Source organism: Macrobrachium nipponense, chromosome 9 (assembly GCF_015104395.2).
Source record: "Macrobrachium nipponense isolate FS-2020 chromosome 9, ASM1510439v2, whole genome shotgun sequence".
NCBI lineage: Eukaryota > Metazoa > Arthropoda > Malacostraca > Decapoda > Palaemonidae > Macrobrachium > Macrobrachium nipponense.
Window position 1 is genome coordinate 11,338,376 of NC_061110.1, and position 24,112 is coordinate 11,362,487.

Sequence of the window (24,112 nt, forward strand, 5' to 3'; positions counted from 1 at the left end):
CAGTGCTTCGTACTAACAACAGTTGCCGAAGATTGTACTACACCCAGGATCCATACAGAGAATGTGTATGGATCTTGACTACACCAAATGTTTCAAAGCTTTGCAGATTGTTTTCATAAAATAGTGCATTGTCTCGTTTTCATGCAGTTTGTAGTACAGTTTGAATTGCAAAAAGGTGTAATCTTCCCGCCATAAACATTAACCTGCTACTAACTTAACGCCATCAACCTCTTGAACCAGCTGCAAACTTCCCTTCTGTAAAGGCCTCATTCATGTTAGTTTCTGTCTGCTCTGCAATTATCTCTGTCTTATATATCTCTAGATATCGTACTAAGACATCTCCCTCCAAACACATTGGTATGAGACTTGCCACAACTACATACTGCTGCATTGTCACGAATCTCGCCTTTATTAGCACAACTACTGTAGTATCACCGAATGATTTTCTCGTTTTTGCTGCCCATTTCCACCTATTTCAACACGACATAGGCCTAATTAGTTTATGATGTGATATTAAAAAAAGACCAGCAAATAAAAATTAGTTCTTTCCTGTTCCTGAGTCACAGGAGTTACCCCACGACAGCCGAAGATATCCACATTCTATAAACTTTAACAGTTACTTCCTCCCAATAATACCCCGTAGTGGGGTAGCGCCATCAGTGCACCTCATTTGATGCAATGTATGCATTACTTAAGGTTCTTTGCAGTGTCCCTTCGGCCCCTAGCTGCAACTACTTTTAACCCTTTTACTGTATACCTCCATTCATATTCTCTTTCTTCCATCTTACTGCCCACCCTCTCCTAACAATTGTTTCATAGTGCAACTGCTTTGAGGTTTTCCTCCTATAACACCTTTCAAACCATCTACTGTCAATTTCCGTTTCAGCGCTGAATGGCCTTATTTGCCACAGTGCTTGGCATAATGCCAAAAATCTATATAAATAAAATCAAATCAAATCCACTCAATAATATCGATGTATTTGCAACATTCACGATGACCTCTCAACAAATTAATTTCGCCACACTTTTTTGTACACGCTTAAGAAAGTGGACTGTAGTAATATACCTCACTGTCAAAACCCTATTTACAGGAGGACTCGTGACCAAGCTCCATGACCCTCCACACAGGAGGTCGGACTGAGATTCGTAAACCAAGCATCAGTGACCAACTGGATGATAAAATAGTGGGGTTGGCGGGTGAGGGGACGTTATAGTTAGCCTATCTCAGTGCTTATCCCGGCGCAGTGTATCGTTTTCTACGATCAGGTTTAATATACGTACTCAGTTGCCGGGAGTGTTATCATGGCTACAACTGAAATGTAGAAAATTGCTGCAGGATCTTCTGGTCTTCAGATATCTAAGCGAAGAGCAAAATGCATTTCTGCTTTCTGCTATAGTCTCCTGAACTTCAGGTGTAGTACTACTGGTTTTGTCTTCTACATCCTCATAGTTATCAGCCTATCTCCTTTTTCTTTAACACCTCTCTCTCTCTCTCTCTCTCTCTCTCTCTCTCTCTCTCTCTCTCTCTCTCTCTCTCTCTGTGTGTGTGTGTGTGTGTGTGTGTGTATCTGATTTCCCTTTGGAACCCTCTTGGGTTCATGGTCTAATCACTGTCCATATTTTGGGTTTTCTGCTGAAGATTCAAAGAAAGAAAGGATAAATGGGCAGAGTTGGAATCCATTACACATCTACCAAAACCCCGACTAGAATAATGATTAAGCTGAGAAGAAGAAGAAGAGGAGGAAGAAGGAGTGTCCTGTTTCATCATTTTATCAGGCCCACAATAATTCATTCTAACCATTAAACCATAGCCTATAGATAAGAGATTTAGGTGATATTTGATATGTGGCAGTATAGGCTTGCGTAATGTCTCCCATCATTTTCCATCATTTTTGATATCATGGCAATTGGTAATTAAATATAAGCGATAAAAGCTTAACATTTGAGAGTATAAGATAGCCATGCGTTTAATTAATAACGTGTTTTATTATGATGATGATAATAATGGGAAAGTAAATCCACGGTAGTGTGCCTGTTTGATTTGTATATAGATATATATATAGTATATATATATATATAATATATATATATATAGATATATAGATTATATAATATATAATATATTACCAACAAATATTTGGTATGGCCATGGGTAACCCTTTATCACCTCTCCTTTCAAACTTATATATGGAATTTTTTGAAAGACGAAACCTCCCGAGTATCACACTTGTCCCCTTAAAATGGTACGGATATGCAGATGACATCTGTTGGTATCGATGTAAATGATTTATTGTCTAAATTGAATAATTTAGTGCCATCCATAAAGTTCACTGTTGAAATTGAAAATAGCAATGTCATCCCTTTCCTAGATGTATTAATACATAGAGAATCTTTCCAATGTAAATTCAGTATTTAAAGAAACCCCACAAATAATTTAACATGTGTACATTTTTATTCTGTCCACCATCTTAATATTAAAATTTCAATTTTTCTTCTATGTTCCTACATGCTTTGCGTATCACGAGTCCACAATATCTTGACCAAGAAATAGAATACATAAAAAAGATAGGAAACGATCTCTGCTACCCACCTCACATAATTGATTTATGTTATCAAAAAGCTCACAAAAAGTTTTATAGTGTTGCTATTAATGAAAAAGAAATGCCTAAAAATGTACTTAGCTTGCCTTACTTTCGTGGATTTGAAACCATAAAATCAATATTTAAATCGTTTAATGTTAATGTAGTGTTCTCTTATAACAATACTATTAAAGATGTGCTAATTAAGAATATTCCCGTAACAAATAACAACATCATTTACAAAATTCCTTGTGAGGATTGACCATCGTTTTACGTTGGTCAGTCAAGTAAAAATTTATGTGTACGTATTAAGCAGCATACATATTCAGTTAGAACAGCCCAGACTTCAAATGCACTGTTTATCCATCTGAGTGAAAAATCTCATTGTATTAATTGGGGTGATACCTCTGTAATTGCTAGATCTAATGATTATGTTTCAAGAAATTTACTGGAATCGGCAATTATACAAATCACTAATAAAAACAACCTAAATCTTAGTCTGGGATTGTACCATTTGGACCCGTATATTTGTAAAATGTTTATGAAGGACCTTAAAATAAATGAACTACTAATTAATTATAGTCCCACATGTATATAGTTATTCTTTCTCTCTCTCTCTCGTCTACTCTCATCTCTCTCTCTCTCTCTCTCTCTCTCTTGCTCGATATATTTATATCCTTTTTTCGTCTTTTCACTTTTTTTTTTTTTTTTTTTTAATTTCACAGTAATAAGTTGTATATGCCTTCTTGTTTTTCAAAATGTATTGTTTTCTGGACGAATCATCTGTTGACCACGTATGGGCTCCTGCAAGGTGTGGTTGCTTAAAAATCGCTTATTCTGCCCTCAGGCGTTTCCTCGTTTCTGTAGAGTGAAATCGACCTTTTTACTAATCTTGTAATGCCAGTTTGGATATTAAGCCTACTTTGACTATGTTTTTCCTCTGTACGATCAGTTGTGCCTGAGTAAAGGGTCGCACTAGACCGAAAGTGCTTGGCTATCTCGCTTTTCATTTTTTCCTTCTTGGCAAAAACCTTTATTTATACATAGCATCACGTTTTATATACTTTGTGATCAAGTTATATATATATATATATATATATATATATATATATATATTATCTATATATATTATATATATATATGATATAATATATATAGATATATATATATATATATATATATATATATATATAAAAGCAGAAAAGCTTTCGATGACCTAAACAATTCTCATCGTCAATCTGACTAAATTACAAAAAGTTGACTACATAAAAATTTGTTTCCGACTTGTTTACAAATAGGAAAAGGTGTACTGGTTCGAATCTTTTATTTACTTATTTATTTTTAAGTTGATAATAATTTCGTCCCCTCACTTAAAAATAAATAAGTAAATAAAAGATTCCCCTTCGGTTAACATACATGAATATTAATTCCGAGGTAGAGCGAATTGGATATTTAAGGACATTATTGTAACTTGATGCATGCATATGAATCACGGTGATGTGATAATGTGTGTGTGTGTGTGTGTGTGTGTCTGTCTGTGTTATACTTGACGTAGACGAAAGCTACAGAAATCTACATACTACAGCTATAGATAACGTCAATTCTTCAACCACAGTAAAGAACGAAATACGATAAGATCACGCCTTGAGATCACAGGCAAAGCAAAAGCGTCGTAGATCACAGATAATCGCCGATAATCACTAGATAGCAAACACCTTTATCTAATCAGCGGAGTGGTCAGTGACCTTCAATGCCTTGGTTACCGGCTTTCGCTTTTTATTTGGAGTTATATTGTCGTATCACCACGAGCAATGCCCTTCGCTACGCTTGTTAAAGCTATAAGAATTTTAACTTATTTACTGGTTAACTGAATTTATTCAGTTATAATCGTAAAACCTCATACCAGATGAATAATAGGTCTAGTGGTTTTAGCCATATCTCATCAGCAAGTTTCAGGATCGATCCCGTGAGAGGGTAATAGGCTGCGCTTAAGCTTATGCGGGGTATTTAGTTATTAACTAATCAACTGATTTGTTTATTTACTTATAATCGTAATATCACCAAAACAGATAGATAATAGGTCTAGTGGTCGAATGGTCCTAGCCACACCTCATCGGGAAATCTCAGGATCGATCTCATGTGAGGGGTTATAGACTGCTTTTATATAGTTATAAAGAATTTTTACTTACTTACTGGTTATTTATTTCGTTATCTATTCATTTATTTGTTTATTTGTAAGCGTAAAATCACCAAATAGATAAACAATGGGTCTAGTAGTCCAGTGGTTTCTCTTAACCACACCTCATCATATAGTCTCAGGATCAATCCCGTGAGAGGTTAATTTTTAAAGTTCATATAATGGAAAAAGAGAATTCACTGTGCCGTTGTTCACCTAAGCGGCGGATTACATAGTTGGTCGTTAGTCGACTGTGGTGAATCACAACGAGGTTGGGAAGATGAAAGTACCTCCAGGAGATGGTCTTGTTCTCTCTGCCTCCATCTTCTTAATTTTGAAAAGCGAGAACGGCTATTGAATAGTAATGATTTTAGAATAAAACACGAATTCCAAAGGCCACATTACTCTTGCCTCAGTCACCATACCACCATAACTTATTGATAAAGACCTTGTCTCTGGTTCGTAGTAGTGGCCAAAAAGAATGCCTCGCACACACGCACGCACGAACATCCACTCTTCTCGGGAATTCTTTAATCATCGATTACATGCATATTGTCCTTGTAAGAATAGACAACGTGCTTTTTCCTTAGAAATATACACCATGAATACACAACTGTATAATATTTTTACTAGTTAATATGGTTTCATTCATTATACTTTTCCTTACAGGTAACCAACAGAGACTTGCTATAAGCTGCATAAATATAAAGGCTCTGTAACATGTGCCACAGTTGTCAATAATGACCGTTGCCAAATTGGGGGAATCTTTCCGATATTAATTTCCAGCGAATGACGAAAATGCAGCCCACTTGTCGTATACTGAAATATATATAAATATTAAAGTACTAACGCGAATTAATGAAATTCATAATCGATTAGGTTCATGTTAAGAAGAGGGGAGGGTATGTAGATAAAACCTAACTGGCATCTCGTCATCCGGGGCCCAGGTAACCAGCGAATTCCACAGTGAAGTTTTGGTGAGAAAGACGGGTGCAATTGTTCCTGTCTACCTGTAACGTATTTCGGGGGCACAATAACCTTAATTAGTGATAAAATCATATTTATTTCGCCCACTGAATCCAGATTCAATTGTGCGTCTCCGTGGTTTAATGCGTTCGATTATGTAGCCTCGTGTTTTTAAATGTAAACATCTCATAGCATGTAAACAAGTGACAGAATTTGGTGGTCATTGATAAGGATTGTGATATGTGAGTGATAAGTGAATTATTCATTGTAGGTGAGTCATTGTACGTCCTTCGAATGTTTCTTATTGTGATATGGGTCGTAGCGTAGGCCTAATCCATGCTTACGCAGCAATATTGGAGCCGAAAATTAATTTATATCGATTTAAAACAAATAGTTGCACGTGAATTTTTCATGACGATTCACGGAATCGGTTGTTTATTTATTATTATTTTATTCAGTATGGAATTTAACTCAAAAGAGCGTAAACACGTGAAACATATTAACCAACTGGATTTAGACCGAATTTACTCTGACCAACGCAGCTGTGTAGAACTTTTAGAGAATTTTCTGATGAAAAAGGGAATTTTAGACCATATTTTCGGAGACATATCGAGTGTAAAAAGAGGAAATATATTTAGACAATGTTACTGGACAATCCACATAGACTAGTGTGTGTGTGTGTGTGTGTTGTGTGTGTGTCCATGAGTAAGAAGTGAGTAATGACTCATCAGTTGTAAGTAAATGCAACAGTAACTATATACACGCCATCCATAAATCCATCTGTGTAACGGTAAAATGTTTCTGAAAAAAATGTACTTCAGCAGTGTTAAGAGAGAGAGAGAGAGAGAGAGAGAGAGAGAGAGAGAGAGAGAGAGAGAGAGAGAGAGAGAGAGAGAACCCATTCACTCAAGTGACATGAAACATGAGTCAGTGAGCGCCCTTAAGATAACCTTGAATTATGCTATCGACTAATTCAAATGGAACCATTGTACCTATGTACTATCTTGAGTTGATTGAAATACGTTACGTATTTAGTAAAAAATAAAACTCATTATTTCAGGGATATTAAGAAGGTCTTGAATGGCTTAGATCAGAGAATTGATAAGTACTACGCGAAAGAGAATAGCAGTTGTTAGACCTATGAAGTACGCATGTTCTGTTGGTATATCTCGTGTGACACATGGCGGTATGGCATGAGTCTAATTTTACAGCGAGGAATGTAAGCAACCTTGTGACTGTGACCTTTGGTTCTGTTAAATTATGCTGGCCTTGTGCCACCAAGAGTATTTGGACCTTGAGTTTACTCGTTGATATAGCTTTTAACTTAGCTTCACTTTTAACACACTCAGTTTTGCCGTTAAGTTCGTTTGGTGAGTTCCAAGAGCTGCTATGGAAACCTTGCCTCAGCCCAAATAGCAAGTTCGTCACATTTTGGCTGTCCTTCAATTCTTGCTTGGGTATTTGCCACCATGCCAGTGATTTTTTAGCTACCCAAAGCAGATTCTTTAGAAGCTTAAAGCATGTGCTTTAGAACCACAGAACAAATCCTTTAGAATCTTAGAGCAGATTCTTTAGAAGCTTAAAACAGGTACTTTAGAACCTGAGCGCAAATTCTGTAGAATCCTAGATTCTTTAGAAAGCTAAAACACTAAATAGTTTAGCCAGCGAAGAGTGTGGCTCAAGTGTTTGTTGGTGAACACCTTTGTGGGGAACTCAGACAGTGCATGTGGTACACATTGACCTAGTGAAAAAGATGAGCAATACGTGAATAGTGCACAGGATTTTTCATGTACTAAGTTTATACGAAAAAGGTGAACACGTATTAGAGTTTGTACGTAAAAGGGAGAGTGACTAATTTTTCGTTATAAAAGTGGGTCGGAGACAAAGGTGTTTTATGCCAGCTTGGCTGTTTCATATTTCTATGAAAAACCATGGAAAGAACCGGAGACGAAATTCAAGTTTGTTGGGTAAAAAATGGTTTTGTGACTGGAATATAGTAGCTGATCTCTGCGAAAGACAATGTAGGTACACTTGGTACTAGTGGAGAGAATCTCTTATAAGCCGATTCCGATAACTTCCGTGAAGAACTACTTCAGTGCATGATCGAAGTTATTTAACAACAATTTGATCATCGGAAAATGTTGATAAAAGTTGGTCAAAGGGTTTGAAGCTGTAGTTGAAAGTGTACGAAAGTTTATGAATACTAAACGGAGACTATATTGACAATCATTGATTGTTAGAAAAAAATGGAAGTAGTTGATCTGTGTGGGAACTGAGGGTAGGATGACAATAAAGAAATTGGAAGCAAAATCTGACACGTACGCAAGGACGTAAATTTTTAAGACAGTTCTCCTGTTTGGAATGAAACGTTGATGTGTCAAGTGCAAGTGAAAGGCAGAAAGTGAAGCAGGTGAAATTGATTATTTGCTCATTGTGTGTGGAATAGGAAAGGCTTAATGAGTGATATGTGTGATAAATGTAGTGGTACACACGACAGGCCATAAATGATTTTTATGAAAGTTCTGTGATGGGCCCATTCTTGTTTCAGTGTTTAAATTTCTGCCTGCCGCTCTTGAAGCGCTATGATTTTTTTTTAGGCCTGCGCACTTGATAGTTGGTTTTTACATTATACGTGGTATTTTATTATATATATATACACACACACACACACACACATATATATATATATATATATATATATATATATATATATATACTATATATATATATATCAGTTACTCACATAGTGACTTTGCAAGAAGGATGAGGTAATATAAATTTTCTACTAGGTCTGCCTTCTCGCCTCCATTTTCTCCACATGGACAAACCATCTATCTGGCAAAAGTGTGCGTCCTTTTCTGATCTCTGCGCTTGATGATTAAGTAACATATAATTTGTCAGGAAACATTTAACTGCTACTTGCAGTGCCAGCTTGTTGTTACGTATTGGGTCATAATATGTCCTTGCCATCCTGTTTCTTAGTCGCATTAGGCCTAGGTCATAACAGGCCAGTAAGTTTGCTGTCATGAACCAAGTATATAGTACTATACATGTCCGCCAATTTTGATGTACCTCAGGTGAAAACTATATCAACTGCTTTTATGCATGCAATTAATATATATACATACATACATACATACATACATACATACATACATACATACATACATACATACATACATACATACAAAATAAAATCTATAATTCAAGTGTGCAAAAGTGAAGAGCAATTACCCTGTCGGATCAGAAGGCAAGGTCAGACAATTATCATTCTTCTTCTTCTTGACTTTCCTCCATTATTCCCAAGTCATTTGATCCCCTAGTTTTTAGGCGTCATATTCGTCACTACTCATGAGGAAGGAAGTTCCACAAACTCACTGTTATTTGCAGGAACACAAAAAAGAAAACCAGGTAATTCCATGATGAAGTATGTGAGTAATTTGTATTGTTTAAAACACGTTCCTCAGTTCAGGACATTAGACTCATGACCTCATACGGATCATTACCAAAATCTAATATACCAAGGGCCCCACCAACATAACCTCGACATTCCTAGAGAGAGAGAGAGAGAGAGAGAGAGAATGTCAGCATTCCTTACAGCGAAAGGTAGACGGTGTTGAATTTGTCGTGTGTCACTAGGATATTCCACTGAACATGCGTACCAACGGATTACTACCTCTGACATCGCTCTAGCAACAGTCTTTTTTTTTTTTCCCTCACATTGTCTGCTTTCCAGGCTATATTTCCAAACTCCTGTAATGGCCCAGAAGTGGTGAGAGCTTCGGGTAACACTGTAAGAGTTTTAAATGTCGTGAAAAAAATATGAAATATATCAACGGAAGGTTATTTACTCCAAAGAACCTGAGACGACCAATCAATAGCACGCTCAAGGCTAACGTAAGGGGCTTTTACTGGCTCATACTTCATGTGACACGAACTGATTGGATAGCTCTTGTCTCTGTATGCTTCTCTGTCTGCGTATGTCTGCGTGTGTGTTTGTGTGTGAGTGTGCTAAAGTGTATACCTGTCTGTGCTAAACTTTGATTGATATACAATGGTTAAAACATGAAAAAAGCAAATAATTAGACTAAGGACAGCTTTAACATTTCTTATGCCAGGTTGTATTGTATTCTAAAACTAATGGCCCGCAAACGTTATCCTCACTGTAAAAATGGCTAGAGTTCTTTCATTCATTCTTAAACAGCGATACAGGGCTTGTTGGTTAGAATTTGGGCCGAAATTCTCAGAATAAAGTGACGTCCATGAAATAAGCAATATTATTGTAAGAAATTGTGAGCGCTCAAAGTTCAACGCTTAAACGAAGAGGCTTCAAGGCCACCAATCAGCTACAAGGATAAATTGCATTCAATTACAAATATTTGACTTCGGTAATTCTGAAGTTACCTTGTAAAGGTCACACTTTGACAAGGTATAAAGCCTGTCTAGATCTTAACTCGCTGGGCTGACGCTGTGGTGCTTGGCTAGGTAGGCAAGTCAAAGGCTTAAGTGTGAAGTTCGTTGGGTTGGAAGTAGGACATTACGAACAATTTGATTTTGACGAGACAAGTTATGTGCACACCAGGAGCAGCAACACTCACTGGAGCCATTCTGAAAGCTATTGTACAAAAGCTCTGCCTGAATGATTTAGTGAGTGTTTTAAAGCGCTGACTGATGTGAAGATAATCTATTATCCTCGCCTAGCCTAGGCTGAAGGGGACAAGTAGCAACAGTTAAAATTTTTGTTATTGTTCGATTTGTTTGTTGATCAATATTTCACTGATTTAGCTTTTCATATCTCATACTTAATAATTTGATAGAATGAGTATTAGAACAATGGCTACTTCAGAGAGGTTAGAGAAAACTTGGGATATAATAACTGACACTTTATCACTGAACTTGTGAGACTTTTTCACTGTACTGTAGAAAAAACATTACAGTTAATTAGTTTTCTATCCTGCTGTTGACTGAGATTTTTTTTCATTTTGTTTAATAAAATGAAATTGAAGGTTCAGTTTCTTATTTTTCAGGGAATTTCAAAGGCTTGCCCTATAGTAAAGAACAGATTATGCCAGAGCCATCATACTAAGAACGCAGGGCTATCGGTGTCCTCTTGACTGAGTTCCAGAACAAAAGTGCTATTGTCGATGGATTTTCTTTGTAAATTCTCCAAAAATAACAAACAATGAAGAGAGTCAGATTAGAAGTAGACCTTCGTTCTTGTAGGTCGAGATGAGATTGCTTGTAGACCTATGTTTCTGCACAACAAGATAAGATTGTACGTAGAGTTGTGTTCTGCATTTTGAGATGCACCTGTGCGTAGACATATGATCCTGTGCTCCGATGATTGTATTTATGCCCACCTTCTTATAAGTTGAAACAAGATTGCACCTAGACCTATGTTCTTGCACAGTGAGCCACGCTTTTGAGACATAATGCATTCCAGTCCACATCAAGTGTGATAACGCAGAGGCCTCTATATGATGGAAAGGAAAGGTCATTTTGAAACGAGCTTCGGCAAGTCCCTACTGCCAGTCAGATGGAGGACGGTGTGAGTCTTCCCAACCAAAATGCGCGGCGGGGGCGGTGGTGGTGATTCACAAGGCTCAGCCCGCCGCGCCTCCTCTGGTTCCGGAGAGAATAACGAAGAAGGAGAGGAAGAGGAACCCAAAACCACCGATGAGCCGCTGCCTCAAGTCAAGGAGAACCTCCCTCCGGTGACCACCCATGGCGGCTACGATGCCAGAGACGCCATCGTTCTCGACTCCTCTTATAATCCTCAGGAGGACGACTTTGGCGAGGATGAAGACGATGATGATGAGGAGGAGGAGGAAGAAGAAGAGGAAGAGGATGACGCTTTGGAGGTGGTGGTTGAGACGCTGCTGGGAGACACCTTCCGAGTGAGGGTGTCCCAGTGGGACACTGCAGCCGGGCTGAAGAACCTTCTCTTCCGAACTCAAGGTGAGGAATGGAATATTACTGTTAATGCAATCTTTTAGTTGTTCAGCTTTCTTCTAAATATATGCCTTTTATTCTTGACATTGATAAGGTTCTGTCCAGGAATTAATATTTTGTAAATATCTCTGATGCCTCCTGCTGTACAAAATTAAGATTCATTACCATATTCGTTGTTGTATAGCCAGAGTATATCTAGGGGATATATATATATATATATCTATATATATATAATATATAGATATATATATATATATATATATATATATATATATATATATTCCTTTGTATCCAGACCTCTGATGGGGTGAAAGATGAAATGAGACTTTATTTAAGACAAAATTAGCGATAAAATGATAAAATCTTCTGATCTATAGCTCACGTGAAGTCTTCATTATGGCAGTTCAGAGATAATCAAATGAGAATCTTTAGTCATACTTGAGATTTATGAAAGAAAAATAAGTAAAAATATGGCATTGGAAAATCTGTATTTTCCTGTATAAAGTGACACTGATGCCTTTATTGCTTTTAAATATGAACATCATATTCCCTGCTGAAAGTTAGTTTTGTTAAAGTGGTACTAACGGCACCTCTGAATTCTGTTGTAAGTCTTCGCATAAAAAAAGTAGATACAAGCGCTGTCTATATCCACCTTTTTTGCTCTTAGGGGGTGATAACACCAGTCATAATACTTTAATACGTATAGCGTCAAAGATATGGAATTCTCCTCCCGCTTTCGTGTTCCTCGTGATCAATCAAATTAAGAAAATTTTGCACCTTGCTTTATTTTGCCCCTCACCAAAAAGAAGTCAGGTGATCTTAGGTAACCTAAATTTACCTTTACGAACCTTTCCGATGATCAATGCTTTTGAGACGCTAGTTAACAGTTCAGATCAAATCAGATGCGGGGAGCAGCTATGTTTCCCCAACATAGAAACTGGATCCAGACCTTGTGCGCGTGGCGATGCTCAAATGTCACGAACGTCGTGCGTTGTTAATGATTTGATGACGTTGTTTCGAAATATGATACAATCCCGAGGGAAAATAGCCGAAGGTTATTTAAGAAGCCCAAACAATAGACCTATGTGTAAAGTAGACCTACCGAAGCACCAGCACTAAAGCAATCTCCACTGACAGCGAAATAAAGGAGTTCAAAAATGTCGACGAAAAGAGAGAAAAATGATCGAAAACGAGTTAAGGGAGAAATTAAAGGAGGAAATGTGATAAAGTCTCCACAAATAAATGAAATGAGCTTGGTAGGAAGAATAAGCAGGAAGCAGTATCGAGAGGTGAACTCTGGGCGAAGGATGCACGAGTCACGGGGAAAGTTAGACTCATAATGTTATACCTTAAGGCTAACTTCTTTTGATCAGCGCGGAACTGGAGAGAGAGAGAACAATCGACAACCATTTTGGTCTCCATTAGAAAAACCCGTTCTGAAGGCATCTTTTTTTTTTATTGTTCGTGATTCCTTACTCGTATACAGAGTTTAACTGTCATAATATCTAGTCTTGTATAATGCAGAACGATTAGAAGATAAGAAATAAAAGGTTAATTAAGAATCCAAACTGTTTGCAAGCTAGGTGCATGTGTACATATAATTATATAATATGAACATCTACCTATGTATTTATGAATATGTACATATGTATATGCCCTACCAGGGTGTATATGTATATGTACACAAATAGTATATGCAAATATGTAAGTACGTATGTAAAATTGTAAATATGTATTAAAATATATGGATGTATGTATTTATATTACACATACATATATATACGTATGAATATGTATATACATACCGCATATTAAGAAAACATATACATACATATAATAATACATTTGTGTAGAATTATATATCTATCTTTATCGGATATTTATATATCTATATATATATATATATATATATATATACACACACACACACACACACACAGAAACACTATAAATTAGTAAAGAATGGCGAAAGAAAATTCAAGATCAGGTGAAACTAAGTAAAATAAGTTTTCTGTAAAATGTAGAGCATAAAAAATACGCGGGAAAACTTGTCAATATATCTGCTTGAGACTTAGACTCTTGCATCGACAAACTGCGCCTCTCTTGAGGTCAGCACATTTGATTTTAATGATTTATTTATTAATGGTTTATGTATAGAGCACCCATGAATAGAGACGCTGTTGTTGAAGGGTACCAGTTAAACAGAATAATCTATTGTGTTTGTTTTCGTATGTTCTGTTTGTTTGATCCAATCCAGCCATCCATCAATAGACGCAATTGTGAACGTGTACCAGCATTATTATTATTAATTATTAATACTATTATTCAGAAGATGAACCCTATTCATATGGAACAACCTCACCACAGGGGCCACTGGCTTGAAATTCCAGCGCCCAAAGAATATGGTTTTCCTTACACAAAAATGACAGAAGGTAATGGGAAATACAGAAAGGAGTGATCAGAATAAATTAACAAATTGATAAGTAAATAGACAGAAATGTAAGTAAATTATTAGAATACGAAAATTGTCAAAGACAGGACTTAAAAAATATCGCGTGTTTAACAAATCTCTTCTGGTGCAGTAATGTATAGTTTAGCAAATACGTGCCATAAAATTAAGCCAATCAAAGCATTTCCAGCAAATGTCTTACACGGAGGTGTCCTTACTGTCCCCCCCTCCCCTCTCCCTTTCCTAACCCTTCTCCCTTAACTTCCCATCTCTCTCATTCTCCCTCGTCCTTCTATCTCTCTCTCTCTCTCTCTCTCCCTCCACCCTCTCCCTTTCCACCAAATATCACTTGCACTGAGGCCACCTCCTTTCCTCGCAGGCATCCCCATGAGCCACCAGCACCTGCTCTTGGGCCAGACCGAGTTGTTGGACGACGTCTGCCTCATCAACCAAAATGTGGTGGATGGCTCCACCCTCAGGTTGGTGCTGCACATGAAGGGCGGCCCGATAAACGCCCGTCGCTTGCCCACCCACCACGACATCATACGGGACATCACGGAGTATGTTGACAACGAGCTGGAAGGGTAGGTGGCTGGGACGTGTCGAATGTGACCTAGGCTGAGGTTACTTTGCATTTTTTACTTTACTTGAAAAATCTTCCTATATTTTTTGTTATATGTCTTTTGTTTAAGATACCAGAATGATATATTAGAAGAAAATTAATCATTGCAACTTCAAATTGTAATATCACTCATATAGCCTAATGCGTTTTGCACTGTCTAATTTTAGTAGCGTTGAATATATTTTAATTAGGCAAGAAAATAGCAGCATTCTTTAATGGAAACGATATTGATTGTTGCATAGAAATTTATGAAATGGTATAGCATGCAAAGAAGTATGTTTAAAAAACTCGTCTAAAAACGGCACTGGACATAAAAGAATTATATTTTTAGCCATTCTGTAAAAGTGTTTGATTAAAATGAGTGAGAATAAACTGCTGATGAATTATACGCTTCTCGTTAAAAGTAATATATTTTTTATAACAGTTTCACAAATTTAACCAATTGAAAAATACATGATACCTAAACATCTAGAATATTTCTGGTAAATATGAGTAAGAATGGACACAGCTTATGATAAAAGATTTAATATTCATATGTATTAAACATATGCACTGGAATAGTTTAAAGAGCTTAAGCACAATTATGAATTTTGAATTATAAATCGAAAATTGCGAATTTGTCTCAATTCTATACACTTTTGAAAAATATTACGGATTAATAATAATGAAAAAAGATATGGAGCTGTGTAGAAGTTTTTAGAGATGACTAACAATTTTAGCTGGACATGGAAAGCAATCAATATATTGATATATTGTGAATAAAATATATAGAATAATATGGGTTGGATGAGTGATAAAAAAGGAGGCATAATGATAAAAGACTAGATAAAAAAAAAAAGCAGCGAAAATTAATGATACAAAGAGCTAATAGTCAAGAAAGGGAGTAGTTTTTTTTTTTATCCCTGAAGATGGAAACCTATTGTAGTAAAAATGCAACGTAATAAATGTCGTTTTCGTAAAAAAAAAATCCATACTATAATCATGTTCACAGTAATTCGTTAAATATATTTTCAGTGGGAATGCAGTCGAGTCCATTTTCCGTACTCTACATGAATGTATAATTATATACCGAAAACTCCCAACCACAACCTTGTCTTTCAGGGAGAAACTGGAGGGGAACGGAGGTCGTACAGTAACGCTTCTCGTCCTGCGAGATGGCGACAACATCAACGTGTACAGGGTTGTCGAAAACAATGATGGATCCTTCTCGCCTCTCAACGAATCCTTTAGCTCTGTGAAGAGGTATAATGTTAATTTTTTTTTATCTTCTTTTTTAAAAATCTTAGTTGAAGGAAGAGGTCATTGCTGAGTGGCAGATTGCGCTAGATCTACAACTTGCGTCTACAGAAGCTGTATCAAGAGTTACAGGACTAATTAGGAGTTAGGAGTATGAGACTATTAAGAAGTTATGCAACTGTTTAGAAGTTATTGTTATGAGACTATTTAGTAGTTATGAGGGTGAGACTATGTAGTAGTAATAAGTGTGAGACTACTTAGGAGTCATGGATTATTTAGAAATTATGAAGTTATGCGACAGATTAGAAGTTATGATTATGAGACTATTTAGTGGTTACGAGTGTGAGACTACTTAGGAGTCATGGATTATTTAGAAGTTACGTGTGTGAGACTTTTAAGAAGTTATGAGACTATTTATAAATTATGAGTATGAGACCATTTAGAAGCTATGAGACTGTTTAGAAGTTATGAGTATGAGACCATTTAGAAGCTATGAGACTGTTTAGAAGTTATGATTATGAGACTATTTAGAAGCTATGAGACTGTTTAGAAGTTATGAGTATGAGACCATTTAGAAGCTATGAGACTGTTTAGAAGTTATGAGTATGAGACCATTTAGAAGCTATGAGACTGTTTAGAAGTTATGATTATGAGACTATTTAGAAGCTATGAGACTGTTTAGAAGTTATGATTATGAGACCATTTAGAAGCTATGAGACTGTTTAGAAGTTATGAGTATGAGACCATTTAGAGCTATGAGACTGTTTAGAAGTTATGATTATGAGACCATTTAGAAGCTATGAGGACTGTTAGAAGTTATGATTTATGAGACCATTTAGAGCTATGAGACTGTTTAGAAGTTATGAGTATGAGACCATTTAGAAGCTATGAGACTGTTTAGAAGTTATGAGTATGAGACCATTTAGAAGCTATGAGACTGTTTAGAAGTTATGATTATGAGACTATTTAGAAGCTATGAGACTGTTTAGAAGTTATGATTATGAGACTATTTAGAAGCTATGAGACTGTTTAGAAGTTATGAGTATGAGACCATTTAGAAGCTATGAGACTGTTTAGAAGTTATGAGTATGAGACCATTTAGAAGCTATGAGACTGTGAGAAGTTATGATTATGAGACTATTTAGAAGCTATGAGACTGTTTTAGAAGTTATGAGTATGAGACCATTTAGAGCTATGAGACTGTTTAGAAGTTATGAGTATGAGACCATTTAGAAGCTATGAGACTGTTTAGAAGTTATGATTATGAGACCATTTAGAAGCTATGAGACTGTTTAGAAGTTATGATTATGAGACTATTTAGAAGCTATGGGACTGTTTAGAAGTTATGAGTATGAGACTCCTTTAGAATTTATGGGACTATTTAGAAGTTATGAGTCCATTTAGGGTATACTGTGCTTCAACCACCAAAGCTCGTCAGTCACCAATGTTTCTGGAAAACTGCTAAAGTTTTCTAAAGTCACTTCTAATCAGAATGCAGCTTAAGATTTCAGGTAGATTCAACATAGGTATATAGAAAACACTCATTTGAAGCCTTTTCTCAGTTTACTAGCTTTGATTTCTGCTTGCAGTCTTGAGCAAATGGAGAAAGACACGCTGCAGGCAGCAGAGGACGGAGCAAGGACCAGGGCGCGCATGAAAGAACTGCAGGCTCGCATGGACGCTCTCAAGAACAAGAAAAAGGTAAATAAATGAGATAACTCGAGAATTGACAGGGGAAGAACATTCTAGTATTGTTTAGATAATTGTACGAGTTGGTTCTTCAAGGGTTAGTGTGTAATATAGGTGTGGAGAATAGTGTAATAATAGAAGTACTTGGGAGCAACATAACTTTATTTCAATTCCTGTTCCGACATCGTGAATTAACAACCAAAACCATGGCGCAATCTTTTAAAACATAGATTGTTCCAAAGTTAAGGTACATAGTGCATTATAGAAAATGGGTTTTTACAGACACTACAGTTAGGATCAAGAGAAAAACTGTATGTGGCATATATGTAGGCCTGGCAAAAGAATATCAAAGGATAAACTATGCAATCTTGGCATTGTTGATGGCGTATGCAGCAAAAGTGGGTTGATTTACATCGATTAAAGTTTTTTTATACTTGAAAATTGAACTTTTCATGGAATACACAGATGTGGAGTGACTGGCTTGGTGTAACAGTGGATCTCAGACAAGGGTAGGTTATGTCTCCATAGCTGTTATTATTTTTATTATTATTATATTATTTTTGCTCTATCACAGTCCTCCAATTCGGGTGGGTGGTATTTATAGTGTGGGGTTCCGGGTTGCATCCTGCCTCCTTAGGAGTCCATCACTTTTCTTACTATGTGTGCCGTTTCTAGGATCACACTCTTCTGCATGAGTCCTGGAGCTACTTCAGCCTCTAGTTTTTCTAGATTCCTTTTCAGGGATCTTGGGATCGTGCCTAGTGCTCCTATGATTATGGGTACAATTTCCACTGGCATATCCCATATCCTTCTTATTTCTATTTTCAGATCTTGATACTTATCCATTTTTTCCCTCTCTTTCTCTTCACCTCTGGTGTCCCATGGTATTGCGACATCAATGAGTGATACTTTCTTTTTGACTTTGTCAATCAACGTCACGTCGGGTCTATTTGCACGTATCACCCTATCTGTTCTGATACCATAGTCCCAGAGGATCTTTGCCTGATCGTTTTCTATCACTCCCTCAGGTTGGTGCTCGTACCACTTATTACTGCAAGGTAGCTGATGTTTCTTGCCACAGGTTCCAGTGGAGGGCTTTTGCCACTGAATCATGCCTCGTACTGGTTTTGTGCAAGTGCCGGGCATTCGCTTGCTATGTGGTTTATGGTTTCATTTTTTGTATTGCACTTCCTACATATGGGAGAGATGTTATTTCCGTCTATCGTTCTTTGAACATATCTGGTTCTTAGGGCCTGATCTTGTGCCGCTGTTATCATTCCTTCAGTTTCCTTCTTTAGCTCTCTCTGTAGCCATTGCCAAGTGTCATCGCTGGCTGGTTCTGTAGTCTGTTTCATGTATTGTCCGTGCATTGGTTTGTTGTGCCAGTCCTCTGTTCTGTTTGTCATTCTCCTGTCTCTGTATATTTCTGGGTCTTCATCTACTTTGATTAGTCCTTCTTCTCATGCACTCTTTAGCCACTCGTCTTCACTGATTTTCAGATATTGCCCCAGTGCTCTGTTCTCGATGTTGACGCAGTCCTTTATACTTAGTAGTTCCTCTACCTCCTTCCTTTCGTGTATGTATAGTCTGTCCGTATTTGCTCTTGGGTGTAGTGCTTTGTGTATTGTCATATGTTTCCTGGTTTTCTGATCTATGCTGCGGAGTTCTGCCTTCGTCCATTCCACTATTCCTGCGCTGTATCTGTTTACTGGCACTGCCCATGTGTTTATGGCTTTTATCATATTTCCAGCGTTGAGTTTTGACTTGAGTATCGCCTTGAGTCTGCATATATTCTTTCCTGATCGTGTCCTTCATCTCTTGGTGTTTTATATTCCCTCCTTCCATTATTCCCAGGTATTTGTATCCAGTCTCATCTATGTGTTTGATGTTGCTCCCATCTGGTAGCTTTATCCCTTCGGTTCTCGTTACTTTGCCTTTTTGTATGTTGACTATGGCGCATTTTTCTATTCCAAACTCCATCCTGATGTCCCCAGATACAATCCTTACAGTCTGGATTAGGGTATCTATTTCCTTGATGCTCTTACCATACAGCTTGATGTCGTCCATGAACATCAGATGGTTGATTCTGTTGCATCTTTTCTTGAGTTGGTACCCGGCATCCATCTTCTGCAGTACTTTTGTCATGGGAATCATGGCTACTACGTAGAATAGTGGAGACAGTGAGTCGCCCTGGAAGATCCCTCTCCTGATATTAACCTCTGCTAGTCTTATTCCAGAGCTTGTAAGTATTGTATTCCAGTTGCGCATTGTATTTTTGAGGAAGCTGATGGTGTTTTCCTCTGCCCCATATATTTTCAGGCATTCTATTAGCTATGTGTGTGGTATCATGTCGAAGGCTTTCTTATAGTCTATCCATGCCATGCTTAGGTTGGTTTTCCTTCTCCTACTGTTCTTCATTACCATTTTGTCTATCAGGAGCTGATCTTTTGTGCCCCTACACTTCCTTTTGCAGCCTTTCTGTTGGTGGGGGATGGTGTTTGTCTCCTCTAGGTAGTTGTATAGCCTTTCACTGATGATACCTGTTAGTAACTTCCACATTATTGATAGACAGGTGATAGGCCTGTAGTTACTGGCTATATTTCCCTTACTCTTGTCTTTTTGTACTAAGGATGTTCTTCCTGTGGTCATCCATTTGGGTGCATGGTGATTTGAGATACAATGCTGGAGTTGTTCTGCTATTCGTGGGTGTAGGGCCTTGAAGTTTTTGAGCCAGTATCCATGGACTTCATCGGGACCTGGGGCTTTCCAGTTTGGCATTTTCTTTAGTTGGTGTCTGACTGACTGTGTCTGTCGTGATCTCTGTGAATCTTTGTTTTATTCTCCCTGTTTCTTCTTCCTTGACTTCCTGGAGCCATGTTGCATGTTTGTTGTGTGATACCAGATCGCTCCATATGTTTTCCCAGAGTCTCGTACTTGGTTCGACTTCAGAAATTTCTTGGTGGTTGTCTTCCCCTCTTAGTTGGCTGTATAGTCTTTTCTGGTTGGTTCCGAATAGTTTGTCTGGTGGTATCCCTTATTCCTGTACCGTTGGATCATTATTAATTATTATTATTATTAGTTATTATTATTTATTATTATTATTATTATTATTATTCTTATTATTATTATTATTATTATATTATTATTATGGTTGAAAAGTCAGATAATAAAAATGTTAGGTGCAAACTCTGAGATAAGGAAAAAGTTTAAGAGTACTTGTACATTGGAAAGTTAAACACTGATGTTATATACCACAATAGATGCAGAAAGGGGAAAACGCAGAACAAAGTTATGGTGAAAGATTGGCTAGAGTACTTTAAGGTTATCTGACCATGCACAAAATGAAAGGAGGAAGAACGGTTTCATATCTTATAAGTTTTGTGGTATTGGAGGAAAGAGAGACAGATAAAATGGCGGCTAAGTAAGATAGTCAAAGAGATGTTGGAACGGAAGAAAGCACAAGAGGGTCTGCATGACAGAGGTATACATAGAACAATAAGATGTATGAAGTGACTGATGCTTTTATAAATATTTCTTACAAGGTCTTCATTCTTGGTTTAGCAACTAAGGGATAAGTTGGAAGTCATTATACTGCCTTGTTCTATATTCTAGCATCTTCCTGGTGGATAGGGATTTTTTTTTTTTTATTGGGAACTTCCGAATTAAGTTGCTTATAATATTTTAATACCATTTGAAACCAATGAAATGTGCAAGGGCCTGCCTAAATTCAATCAATTTCTCCCATTAGGCTAAAAGTGAAAAAGGCAAGCTACCACCTTCTCAACGATCTATAAGTCGTGCCTCCAGGGGCACGGTAGACCGACAAGAGGACAAACCCACTGTTCAGGCTGATGTGTCCCTATCACCTGTAAAGACAGGTGAACCAGGATCACGCCCAATTAGTACTAGTAACCGCCGCATCCCCAACAGTGCAAACGGCAGGCGCGCTTCCATCATCTCCCACCGTGGTGGGAGGAGCTCTAGACCGACGACGCAGGAACGTCGCAACAGCTTATCGAAATCTTCGACAATACTAAAAGGTCTGCCCATGGCTTACCCTCCCGTGCCCGTAGATTTTAGCGGGAGGAGGCCTCTGGACAGCATACCAGCGCGCACGGAGAGGAGTCGCCTTTCTGCAGTAGACGAGGAGTTCCGCAAACGGCGGGACACAGCCCAGTCGCCAGACTCGCTCAGCAGAAGCGTCAACACCAAGAAAAATTATGAGACGTACCGCAAGTCCCTCATCCATCATGGTTTCGCAGACAGAGGTTCGAGGAATGGTACTAAAGACTCGAGGGAGGCGTGGCCGAGACGAGAGGCCTCCATGCCTCTGTATATGCCCACCTATGGTTCCAGGGCGAGGCGTTACGAGGGAATGAGACTGAACCGCTCGCACAACCAAGATCTCTTGCGAGTGGCCCGTGTCAGCACTGCCGTCCGCCCTAAAACATCCCCCGAAGTGCTCGAACACCGACCCAGTACCTCCACCGGACAAGGGAATTTAAGCGAACGCTTGCAGTTACGTGCTCCCGATGAACAGTTACGTGAAATTTGCACAATTCTTAGTAATTCGCGAGGAAATTCCCGCCAGTCGATGCGTTCGAATGACTCCCCCCCACCCACAGCCCGTCCACCCAGCCACTCAACCAGCTTCTCTGGGTCCAATGGTCTCAAGAGCACCACCAAGAACAGTTCCGTATCCGTGTCTTTATCCTCCTTACGAGGGCACGGGGGAACGCCCCCTTCGCCCGCCAACGGCGCTCTGGTTGCTTCGGGCTCGAAGGAGCAACGCGAAATCCTCCGCGAGATTATGAGAAACCAGACGGGATCCTCGAGGCGCACCACTCCAGACAGCCACAGGAGCCAAGTCAAGAGACCGGGCAGCGGGCGGCTACACGCCACGCCGCCCTACCTGCCGCCCGTGACGCCTCCTCGCAGGGGGCGCAAGCAGAAACCGAAGTGTGCTTATTGCTCAAAGCGTATAAAGTTAGTCAATACTCATGTCTGCAGGTGCGATCGTATTTTCTGTACGCAGCATCGGCTTCCGGAAACACACGAATGCACTTACGATTTCAAAACGGAGGGGCGAAAACTGATAGAGATGGCTAACCCTTTGGTGGCATCACACAGGCTGCCTAAAATATAGTGAATTAGACGTGTTTTTGTAGAATACAAAATATAATTGTGATAATGCCTCGATCAAAGTTAGAAATCCCTCTAAAATCCCAAAATGCATTTGGTATCAAGTGTTACTCGCAATTATACAATCAGCGCTCTTTTATTCAAACATATTGGCATCTTTACTTTGAAGAAATTAATAATCATGATTATAATGCCATTTGGTGCTTTTTACCTAAAGAGAAACACTATAATCGTCTGTGAAATCCAGTTATATTTGTTTATAAGTAATAAACTCTTAACACGTGATAAAGGTTAGCCATCTTAATATTGTGATTTTCAATTGTGGTTGTGTTCTTAGAAAACCTAAGTGCCTCCATGTATAATAGATTACTATGTAAGGAGATACGCTTCTCGCGCAAGACTTTAGGATTAGGTATCTACGTCATTGTACTTTGGACTACTGTAGATATTGTTTATTATATATAAAAAGTCATCACATATATGTATATTCTTGAGAGAATATTTGTACAGCTACCTAAATATATATATATATACATAGGCCTATGATCCTACGGCGTATAGGCAGTTTAGTTGCCGTATGTTTGGCAACATCTTGTGTAACAATAAAAAAGAAATCGACTTCATACGCTGATTTTCAGAAATCTCTTTTAATCTTTGTACGAAATTAAAACCACTTGGTAATGAGAAACTAAAGAGTCGGGATTTAGTTAAAAAGTGTTATATTAATTTTCGTAGCTAATCATTCAGCTATGTACATTGTAGAACTACGTGGAGAATCTTTAGACCTAATTGTATGAAAAGGACCACTCGCTGCCTTAATGCTGTATTATAGTAAACGTTCGAATCCATGTTATTGATTGAAAATAATTTCCAAAGTTGGGGTGCGGGGTGGGGGTGGGGGAAGCGTGTTTGGCATTTACATTGGGAATATATGGATACAATCTATTTGAAGAGTTGTTGTTTTCGTTGTATATCTTTAATGACTTATTGTTATTTTCAGAATTGAACACTGATATCTTTCCTTGGTATTGTAACGAAAATTAAAACTATCATTAATACTAATTTATTTATTAACATATTCATTTTACAAACAACAATTATTATACTTATTATAAAAAGACATTACACACACACACACACACACACACTTACTTGTTCGTAATTTGCAGCTTGTACGAATTCTATCTAACACGTTAAATTATTTCTAACAATTAATTTAAACAATCAAAAATAATTTTCAAGTCTGTTGCCTTTTTGAAAAAATGATTAATTTTACAAATTGTGTTTATATATAATCCTTT

The 24,112-nt window shown here is 37.8% G+C and overlaps 1 protein-coding gene across 7 annotated transcripts; it reads left to right on the forward strand.

The window, feature by feature from the left end:
* The first annotated feature begins 1,304 nt into the window (after positions 1–1,304).
* LOC135218458 (AN1-type zinc finger protein 4-like) lies at positions 1,305–24,090 on the forward strand. Of its 7 annotated transcripts, none has more exons than XM_064254777.1 (6): positions 1,305–1,412; positions 10,749–11,679; positions 14,502–14,706; positions 15,846–15,986; positions 17,570–17,681; positions 21,418–24,090. In XM_064254777.1, exons 2-6 carry the CDS (start codon positions 11,289–11,291, stop codon positions 22,813–22,815), a joined length of 2,247 nt encoding a protein of 748 aa, XP_064110847.1. In that variant the 5' UTR covers positions 1,305–1,412; positions 10,749–11,288; the 3' UTR covers positions 22,816–24,090. The 7 variants fall into 7 exon arrangements, with proteins under 7 accessions (XP_064110847.1, XP_064110841.1, XP_064110842.1 ...); XM_064254771.1 differs by lacking the exon at positions 1,305–1,412 and adding an exon at positions 5,713–5,992; XM_064254772.1 differs by lacking the exon at positions 1,305–1,412 and adding an exon at positions 5,713–5,963.
* The last annotated feature ends 22 nt before the right edge of the window (positions 24,091–24,112 follow it).

Coding starts and splice junctions, on each gene's coding strand:
- LOC135218458 (XM_064254777.1), top strand. CDS start 11,289: ATGCGCGGCGGGGGCGGTGGTGGTGATTCACAAGGCTCAGCCCGCCGC. Junction 11,680..14,501: donor CCTTCTCTTCCGAACTCAAG/GTGAGGAATGGA, acceptor CTTTCCTCGCAG/GCATCCCCATGAGCCACCAG. Junction 17,682..21,417: donor CTCTCAAGAACAAGAAAAAG/GTAAATAAATGA, acceptor TTCTCCCATTAG/GCTAAAAGTGAAAAAGGCAA.